This window comes from Plecotus auritus, assembly GCF_963455305.1.
Source record: "Plecotus auritus genome assembly, chromosome: 4".
NCBI classification, from domain to species: Eukaryota; Metazoa; Chordata; class Mammalia; order Chiroptera; family Vespertilionidae; genus Plecotus; species Plecotus auritus.
Window position 1 is genome coordinate 62,867,052 of NC_137775.1, and position 10,534 is coordinate 62,877,585.

At 41.1% G+C, this 10,534-nt stretch overlaps 1 protein-coding gene across 2 annotated transcripts in view; it reads right to left on the reverse strand.

Moving 5' to 3' along the window:
* Nucleotides 1–2,260, reverse strand: part of BCKDHB (branched chain keto acid dehydrogenase E1 subunit beta) — a 237,824-nt gene extending 235,564 nt beyond the window's left edge. Inside the window, exon 1 of one of the 2 annotated variants that reach the window (XM_080666738.1) lies at nucleotides 2,004–2,260. In XM_080666738.1, the coding sequence (XP_080522864.1) occupies nucleotides 2,004–2,199 (196 nt within the window). In that variant the 5' untranslated portion in view covers nucleotides 2,200–2,260. The remainder of the gene's footprint in view (nucleotides 1–2,003) is intronic. The other variant, XM_080666737.1, reaches the window with a different exon arrangement.
* Between the last annotated feature and the right edge of the window lie 8,274 nt (nucleotides 2,261–10,534).

A 10,534-nucleotide genomic window follows, 5' to 3' on the forward strand; every position in this document is an offset into this window, starting at 1 on the left:
GATTGCTGGTTTATTATAAAAGGATATAACTCAGGAACAGCGAGATTAAAGGGATGCATAGGGCAGCGGTCAGCAAACTCATTAGTCAACAGAGCCGCAGTTTGCCGACCACTGGCATAGGGCAATGTATATCAGAAGAGGCAAGGAGCTTCCATTCTCCCTGAGCGCACCTCTCTCCCCAAATCTCCACCTATTCGCCAACCCAGAAGCTCTCTGAACCCTGTCCTTTTGGGTTCCTATGGAGATTTCATTACATAGGCATAATTGATTAAATCATGGACCTCTGACAATTCATTCTATTTCTAGTCCCTCTCCCTCCCCAGAGGTCAGGTGGGTGGGAGTGAAAATTCCAACTCTCTAATCACATGGTTGGTTCCTCTAGTGACCAGCTCCCATCCTTAAGAGACTTAGGGGCTTTGCAAAAGTCAACATTAACATAACAAGACACCTTTATTACTCCCATCACAAGAAATTTCAGGGTTTTAGTAGCTCAGTGCCAGGAATGGAACAAAGACTGAATATGTATTCTTTATTATAAATCACAATATCACAATACACCTGTGATTTTAGCATGATACCCAACACTCACCCTCATACATACAAATGGGAGTATAAAATGGAAATCTGAGCTAAGCATTAAAATCCATTAAAGTGTTCCTTCTTCAAGTCAGAAATATCCTCCCTGGGACTTTATCCTTAAGAAATAATGTTACATAAATGACACATGAAATGTTTCTATATGCATTATTTATAACACTGCAAAAGTGTAATATCTAAAGCATAATGGTAATTATTTAAAGTTTCCATTTATTGCTGAGTGTACTCAGAGACTGTTAAGTATACCATACTTAATTTAGTCCTCATAACAAAATCCTCTGAAGTAGGTATTATTATTAACTCTTTACTTATAAAGATATTGAGGCTTATGGAGGGTAAGTGATGAGTCCAAAGTTACAGGTATCAGGACCTAGAACCTAGGACAATCTGATTCAAGGACCAAGATTTTAACCATTCAATCAGTGTTTCTACTCCAGAGGACATGTCTTCTAAAGAAGGTTACAAAAACTATATAACAACATGGGAGATAATTTTGATTAAATAGTGCAGATTATATTTGTATTGAAACTACAATTATGAAGAACTTCAATTCCACTAACTGTGTAACCTTGGGCGAACTATCTCAAGACCTCAAATAACCTAACTGAAAATGGGAATTTAAACATTAACAGCCTCTTTAAGGTTGTCCTAAGCATCAAAGGAGTGCCGGCCCCTAGTAAGCCCTCAATAAAAGTTCTTTCTTACTTATTCACAAGTAAAGACACACTTCAGCTGTGGCACCAGAGAAGTTTTTAGACAAGGAAAAGGTAACCGTTTTGTTTCCGATATTCTGATGACAGACACTGGACGTCTGAAGATTACATAGAACTTGCAGAATAAATCGTAAAAGTCCTGTCATACTGTGAGGTGTGCTTTATGTCCTTCCTACCTCAGGCATCACTAGATGCCTTCCTCCTCCCTTCACCTGCAGCCTAGCCCAGCACAGGCTCAGGACTAGACTTAGCTAGGAAGCCTGGATTCTTTCCCATCTCTAGAAAGAACCTATTCTGTGACCTTGGGAAAATCAATTCAATTACTTCCTCTGTTTTCTCTAATCTGCCAAAGGAAAAGATAAAAATAAATAAAAAATATTCCTTTTAAACACCGCAGCCTGTTGTTAGTGGCCCAGGCAGGGGCAAGCTGAACAATACCTAAGGCCAGGGAAGGGAAAGCAAGGATGGGGAGCGAAGAAAGGGGGTGAACCCTCGGCGACACCCCTTCACTCTCAGGCCCTTCCAGACTCCCACCCGTGTCGAGGGTGCAGAAGGTCTCCTCCCAAAAGTTAAGCTGTCACAAAAACAGAGCCAGGAGGAGACCACCGTCGGACCCAAAGGAGGCTCCAGAGAGCAGGGCTCGGATTCCATGCGTGGGTTGCAGCGGAGCGCCCGGGGCAGCCCCTAGCTCACCGTACTCCTGGGACTCCGGGTCAGGCTGGAAAGTGAAGTGAGCCACCTGCCGCCTCGGGGCCGCATCCCCGCCGGCGGAGGCGGGCTGCAGGAAGCCCCGCAGCAGTCCCGCACCGCACAGCCGACGCCAGTGTCCCTCGGCCCTTGCCGCACGCAGCCTCCACAGGCGGCCCGCACTCGCCGCTACGGCAGCCATCCCCGCACGCCGCCGCCGCCGCCGGCTTTACGAGCTGCGCCGCCGCACACCGGCCGCAGGAGGGCGGAGCCCCAGTGCAGCTTCCACATTGGTGCGGCCGAAGGGGCGGTTCCGTGAAACAAACCAATCGGAGTTCGGAATTCGGAGGTGGGAAAGGCAAGGAGCAAAGCCAAGCAGCGTTTGCCCGCGGTACGCTCGCGGAAGAGGGTGTGGGCGTGTGCTAGTGGGTTGGTGAGCGCCAATGAAATTGTTCCTGAAAGTGGAGTCTTCGCAAAGTCAGCTCAGTGGGCTGGACCCGGACGCGGTTCTGCAATGTGCCACCCTATCCCTGGATTTGTTCTTCTCCAATGTCATTTGTCAGTTTTGATGGCTTTTTCATTTTAACATTTATACTTTCTTTCTGAAATGTAACCCTTGTTTATTCTCTTCTATTCTTTATCTCTGTATCCTCTAAGGAAAGGTTAGAGGATACAGAGATAAAGAATAGGAGAGAATAAACAAGGGTTGAAAGGTTGCTGATTGGCATTAGTTACTGGTTTTGAGTTCCAAACCCTCCTTGAATGTTTAATAATTCTCTATAGAATATTATTTTATTTAGATGACAGTTTAAAGAGATACACTTAGATTTCATTCCGAAAATCCAATTAATAGAGATATTCAATACATTTTTACCCAGGTGCAGGGAAAATGACTGGTTTATTCTAATTAGCCTAAAAAACCTAAAGAATTTGAGTCATTAATTTACATTTAAAATAATCAGTTTTGTAAACTTTCTTTTTCAAAATCCAGATGTTTCAAAGGATACTTTCTCTGTCCATGAATTTACAAGTCATAGTAAAATATGACAGAAACAAGAATGAAAGTGTTTCCATCAGATAAAGATAGGAGGGTGGGAAAGGACAGATCCAAAATTTTGAAGGTCTTCATATGCTGGTTAAGAAGTTTCATGTCCAACTATATGCAGTCAAGAACAGCAAGAAGAGCACAAACAGATTTGTCTGCCTGACAAATCACTTTTTAAAATTTTTTTTCGCAATCTCCACCACACCATCTGCCTTGGAAATGTATGTATGTAATTAAAGTGGGACCCACCCTGGCCACATTCATTGATATTAGGTTGGGAAACTGTCATTTTCAGGAAATTTTGGAAGTATAATTTAGAAAGATAGGTAAAGTTGCTGTTTACTCTTCAGAATAATTCTTAGCTCACTTTCTGTCACTGAGTTTCACTACCTGTGCAACCTGCACCTGTTTAGACTCAGCTTTTGGACACCCCTTTCATATCCTATATCAGTGGTCGGCAAACTCATTAGTCAACAGAGCCAAATATCAACAGTACAACGATTGAAATTTCTTTTGAGAGCCAAATTTTTTAAACTTAAACTTCTTCTAACGCCACTTCTTCAAAATAGACTCGCCCAGGCTGTGGTATTTTGTGGAAGAGCCACACTCAAGGGGCCAAAGAGCTGCATGTGGCTCGCAAGCCACAGCTTGCCGACCACTGTCCTATATAATAAAGAGGTAATATGCAAATTGTCCCTCATGCCCTCGCATCACAAGATGGCCACCCCCATGTCATCACAAGATGGCCAGCAGGGGAGGGCTGTTTGGGGGGACCGGGCCTGTAGGGGAGGGCAGTTGGGGGTGATCAAGCCAACAGGGGAGTGATTAGGTGTCAATTAGGCCAGCAGGGGAGCAGTTAGGGGGCTATCAGGCTGGCAGGCAGAGTGGTTAGGGGCAATCAGGCAGCCAGCAGGCAAGTGGTTAGGAGCCAGCAGTCCTGGATTGTGAGAGGGTGCAGGCTGGGCTGAGGGACAGGACTCCCCGACCCCCAGTGCACAAATTTTGTGCACCGGGCCTCTAGTAGCAACATAATATCTTGTAATATCTTATCCTTATACCTTGTTACCTGCTCCCATTCAAACTCAAGCAGAGAAGACATCAGGAGGCAAGTAACAAAGGAGTCAAATTCTTGCTTTTGAATTACAAAATAGATCTTTAAGCCAATGGCAGAGACAAATTTTAGAGAAAAGCGTTTGGCCTTTAAAGACTGGTTTCTGAGAACTAAACCTCAAGAACCTGAATGACTTAGGGTACAAAATGTATGAGTGAAACAAAAGTTTATAAAGAGCATGCTAATTTAAGAGCCAGTTTTTTCCACCTTCCATAAAAGTAGAGCCATAAAACAGAACTGTAGGTTTCTTTATTTGGAGATGGGCCTGAAAGAGCATCACAGGTCCTCCAACTCATGACCATGGCATGGCATTTGGAACAGAAAAATGCTTCTCTCATATGCCAAGAGAGATGCAGATATGGTATCAAGGTTTAGGAAAAATGCTTTTTTAAAAAGTCCATTATTTTAAATGGGCAAGGTTTTGAATAGACATTTCTCTAAAGAAAATATACAAGTGGCCAATAAACACATGAAAATATGTTCAACATTATTAGAGAAATGCATATCAAAACCACAATGAGATGCCACTTCACATTCACTAAGATAGCCAAAATAAGACATCCATAACAAGTGTTGGTTAGGATAAGGAGCAATTGGAACCCTTGTACATTGCTGATGGGAATATAAAATGGTTCAGCTGCTGTGGAAAATAGCTTATCACTTCTATAGATGTTATATAGATTTATCATATGACCCAGAAATTCCACTCCTAAGTACACACCCAAGAGAAATGAAAACTATGTACACACAAAAACCTGTACACAAATGTTCATAGCAGCATTGTTCATAGTAGCCAAAAGATGGAAACAATTCAAATGTCCATCTACAGATGTGGATGAACAAAATATATCAATATGATGAAATATTACTTAGTAATAAAATTAATGGGGTAATGTTACATCAATGAACCTTGAAAACATTATGCTAAGTGAAAGAAGCCAGTCACAGGAGACCACTTATTTTACAATTCCATTTATGCAAAATGCCCAGAAAAGTCAAATCAATGGAAACAGAAAGTCAATTAGTGGTTGCCAGGGTCTGGGGTAAAAATGTAATGGGGAGTGACTGTTACTGGGTATGGAATTCCTTGGGGGAGTGAGGAAAATGTACTAAAATTAAATCATGGTAGTGGTTGCACAACTTTGTGAAAATGATATAAAAAATAAAAACACGAAAAATGTGAATTTAATGCCATAAAAATTATATCTCAGCGAAGCTGCTGTTTAAAAATCCAGTTATGGAAAAATAAAGAAGTTACATTTGTACATCTAAATATGTGGGTTAGACGATTTATCCCCTACAGCATGTGTCTGACAGCATGTATGTATGTTAGTTCTCAGATTCTGTTTGAAATTGGTTTCAGTTCAGGACTGGGAATATTTAGATGGAAGAACTCATGATTTTCCTTGCTTTGCTGATTACTACATGGAATGATCCTGTTGGGATCCGTCTGAAAAGAAAGTCCAAATTATAGTCAAAGCCAGTGTATTAGTTTCATTGGGCTGTTGTAACAAAGTATCTCTGGGTACAGAAGTATATTGTCCCATAATTCTGGAGGCTAGATGTCCAAAATGAAAGTGTTGGCAAAGTCATGCTCCCTCTGAAACCTGTGGAGGAATCCTTCTCTGCCTCTTCCTCCCTTCTGCTGGTTAGTAGGCAATCTTTGGTATTCTTCAGCTTGCAGCTGCCTCAATTCAGTCTCTCCCTTTGTCATCACAGATGTTCTTACTCTTCTTTCTTTCTTGTCACTGGTATCTTCTTATAAGGACATTAGCCTTGCGAATTAGGAGCCCAGCCTGCTCCTGTATGATCTCATTTTAACTTAACTAATTACATACACAACTCTATTTCCCAATAAGGTCACATTCTGAGGCTCTAAGTGTCAGTGGCTGGGTTAGAGTTAACATACCTTTTGAGGGATGGATACAACTCAACCCACAACAGCTAGACTCAGTGGCAGAACACAACTAGATGCTTTTATGAACTTTCTGGAGATGCTTGCATTATTCAAGAGTTTTTATATACTGTCTAATATATTTCTTTCAATATGATATTCTAAGATTTTTGGAAGAGTTATTAGTATATAAACAAGATACTTGGTCTATAAATCTAATATATTAGATTTTTAAAGTAATATATTAGTTCTCTTTAAATGCTTGATGGGCTCTCTTGTGGAAAAGGAATTAAGTTCACTGTTTGGTTCCAGAGGGAAGAACAAGATACAGAAGAAGCAAATTCCAACTCAGTATAAAGAACTTCTTACTAAGTAGACTGTCTTGGTAAATAATGAATTCTCTGTCATAGTGGAGATAGTCAAGTACAAGGTGGATAAATACTATTGGAGGAGCTTCTTGAGAGGATTCATGCTTCATTTAGGAGTTGTTTAGGATCTTTCTAATTTTAAGACTCTGATTGTACTATTCACTAGTGTGTATTGAGAGCCTTGCATGAGCAAGGCACTATGTTTTAATGAACATTGTTTTAAGCCAATCCATGGATCTGTCGCCTGTACCATTCAGCATGTGAATTAACCCTCTTTCTCCGCTTCCCGAGCATCCAGGCAACTTCTCTCCAGCCTCTCATCTCCTGCAGGGGCTTGAAGGTTAATTCAAGGTACTGTGGTCAGCCTTTTAAGAACCTGAACCATTCTACGTGGACAGAAAACCTAGGAGCAGTCACTGCAGACAGGGCATCCTTCAAAGTGATGTTATCTGGCATTTGTATACAGCCTGGTGGCAGGATTACATACAAATGATGGCTCAGAACTCTGCTCTGAATATTGATATCTGCCCATATGTATGTTTCAGAAAGAGCCTCTTATCTGTAAACAAAAATACATGCCAGCCTGGCAGTAGTGATTTTTTTCTTTATTCCCAAGATAATTTGTGATTATTTCCAGGTTTCTAAAAGCCTGATTAACGTTGTGGCTTACATAATCATGAGTATTGGGATGAAAAGAAATTTTTGAGAATTATATGTTAACTCACTCCATTTCTTTTCTGTTGTGACTTTTATTTGTTTATCTCATTTCAAAACCTTGAACAACTAGCACTGCTTGAAGGCATCAGAAACTTTGCGAGGATATTGGGAACGCTTGATGATGGCCAGTGTGGAAAAGGAGGGAAGAGAACAGCCCAGCCAGTGTTGCTCAGTGGCTGAGCATCGACCTATGAACCAGGAGACAGTTGGATTCCCAGTCAGGGCACTGGTATCCCCAGTAGGGAGCGTGCAAGTGGCAGCAGATCAACAATTCTCTCTCATCACTGATGTTTCTATCACTTCCGCTCCCTTCCTCTCTGAAATCAATAAAAATATATATATTTTTTAAAAGGAGGTAAGAGAACAGGGGCAAATGGTCATCAACAATGACTCATGACCATTTGTTCTCTGCACCATGTAAAGCCACCAAAGGCACAGGAAAAGTAGAAGTTGGCCTATGTCATATCATGCACACACTTAACCTACACAAATTAACATGAGACTTACAGGAGTGCAGGTAAATCTTCCCCCTCCTCCACTGAAAAATATAAACCCTAGACCAGTGATGTGCAACCCTGACTTCACATTAGAATCACCTATTGACATCCAGGCCCCATATGGTAAATATTAGCGACACTCACAAGTATTTCCATTCCTTCTGCTTCTAATATCTCGGGCAGATTGCACGTCCCCAGCCACCTGAAATTAGGCATGGCAATGTGATTTGCTTTGCCAATGAATTTAAGCACAAATTTAGACAGCTACTACTGCGTGGTAGAATTTAAGAACTGCTGGCCAGTTTTTTAGGTGTCTTGCTCTGCCTCATCGGCTAGCGGCATTCCAGACATTAGAGCAGTCATCAGCCTGTTTCTGGAATGATGCTATCACCCATGCACTCTTGTTGGACATAGAGCATGAGAATGTACAGTGTTTTTGTTTTTTTAATAGAACATGACTTCTAAGCACAAGCTAGTTACATTATGTGGTGTTCAGCTATTCTAACCTGTTCTAAATCATCAGGGAAATTCTCAGTTGTATGCTTACTGAAAGACAGTATATTTATCCACAACATGATACATAAATGTGGCCAAATGTTATTATTGTCTATTAAATTATTTTCAATCACAGTTTTGGCTGCTCATAAATTTTACCTTAGATATATTAGATTTTTGGAATCTAAACACCTACAAATGATGCAACTGTTCTCTATTGAGTCAACATGAAAATTCTTTATATACATATTCAATATTTCAAAACAGTTTCATGAACAAGTTCTTACTATCCTCATTTTGTGGATGAGAAAATAGGATCAGAGAAAGTAAATGACTAACCTCAGTTTAAATATCTTAAATCATTCTAATACACGTTTTTAAAATTTAAGACCTATGCCATTATACCGTGTTTCTCAAATGTATTTTGTAAAATAATCCCTGAGAACTTTGTTCAAATATCAGATTTCCTAAACTCTACACTGAGAAATTCTTTCTTTCTTTCTTTCTTTTTTCCTTTTCTCCTATGTTATCCTGTGGGAGTTTTGTACTTTTGCATTTTACATTTTTTTTAATTTAATAAATCTTTATTGTTTACAATTGTTTCTCCTTTTTCCCCCCACAGCTCCCTCCACCCGGTTCCCACCCCACCCTCTGCCCTTACCCGCCCCCCACTGTCCTCATCCATAGGTATACGATTTTGGTCCAGTCTTTTCCCGCACCCCAACACCCCTTTCCCCCCGAGAATTGTCAGTCAACTCCCTTTCTATGCCCCTGATTCTATTATATTCACCAGATTATTCTGTTCATCAGATTTTTTTATTCACTTGATTTTTAGATTCACTTGTTGATAGATATGTATTTGTTGTTCATAATTTTTATCTTTACCTTTTCTTCTTCTTCCTCTCCTTAAAGAATACCTCTCAGCATTTCATATAATACTGGTTTGGTGGTGATGAACTCCTTTAGCTTGTTCTTATCTGTGAAGCTCTTTATCTGACCTTCAATTCTGAATGATAGCTTTGCTGGGTAGAGTAATCTTGGTTGTAGGTTCTTGCTATTCATCACTTTGAATATTTCTTGTCACTCCCATCTGGCCTGCATAGTTTCTGTTGAGAAATCAGCTGATAATCATATGGGTGCTCCCTTGTAGGTAACTAACTGTTTTTCTCTTGCTGCTTTTAATATTCCCTCTTTGCCTTTTGCTCTTGGCATTTTAATTATGATGTGTCTTGGCATGGTCCTCTTTGGATTCCTCTTGTTTGGGGTTCTGTGTGCTTCCTGGACTTGTAAGTCTATTTCTTTCACCAGGTGGGGAAAGTTTTCTGTCATTATTTCTTCAAATAGGTTTTCAGTATCTTGCTCTCTCTCTTCTTCTGGCACCTCCATAATTTGGATGTTGGTACGCTTGAAGTTGTCCCAGAGGCTCCTTACACTATCTTCATATTTTTGGGTTCTTTTTTCTTTTTTCTTTTCCAGTTGGGTGTTTTTTGCTTCTTCATATTTCAAGTCTTTGAGTTGATTCTTGTGATCCATAATCTGCTGTTAGATCTCTGTATAATGTATTTTATTTCAGTCATTGTATGCTTAATTTCAGTTGGTTCTTTTTCATATCCTCGAGGGTCTCACTAAATTTATCGTCCTTTTCTAGAAAATTCTTGAAAAACCTTATAACTGTGGTTTTGAACTCTATATCCAGTCATTTGCTTTCCTCCATTTCTTTCATTTGTGATCTGTTTCTTTGTCTCTGCATTTTGGCTGATTCCCTGAGTTGATAGAGTGGCTTTGTGTGCTAGGTGTCCTATAGGGCCCAGTGGCTCAGCCTCCCCAGTTACCTGAGGTGGACACTCTTGGTGCACCCATTTGTGGGCTGTGTGCACAGTCTTGTTGTAGTTAAGCCTTGATTGTTGTTGGTATCACTGGGAGGAATTGACCTCCAGGCCAATTGGCTGTGAGGATCAGCTGTGTCTACGCTGGGAGAACTTCTGTGCTGGAGATACCTTTATGAAACAAAACTTGCAAAAGCCTCTGTGCTCAGCTTGGATGGGGCGGAGTCTCAGGGCGGAGCAGACAGCATTGGTTTCCTGTCAGCCCTGCCCTAATAGGCCCCTGTGTCTCAGTGTCTCGTGGTAATCGCTGCAAGCACCTCTGAGAGAAAGCTGTCCTCGAGTTCTGCCCGCCGCCAGACAGTCCAGTTTGTCCCCGAATGAGTCTGGGTCCCCAGAGTCTCACCCGGAACTGGAATTCAGTGTAATAGGGAGCTTTTGTCTCCCTCTCTCCTGAAAAAGCCAGCTGCATACTCAGTTGCCCGCCTTCTCTGCGCGCGCACGCTTCAGTACCTCTGCCTTCCGCAGTACCTCTGAGTCTCAGTTTGCTTTTCTCTTTCCTGACAGTCCAGTTTCTCCCCGTATGA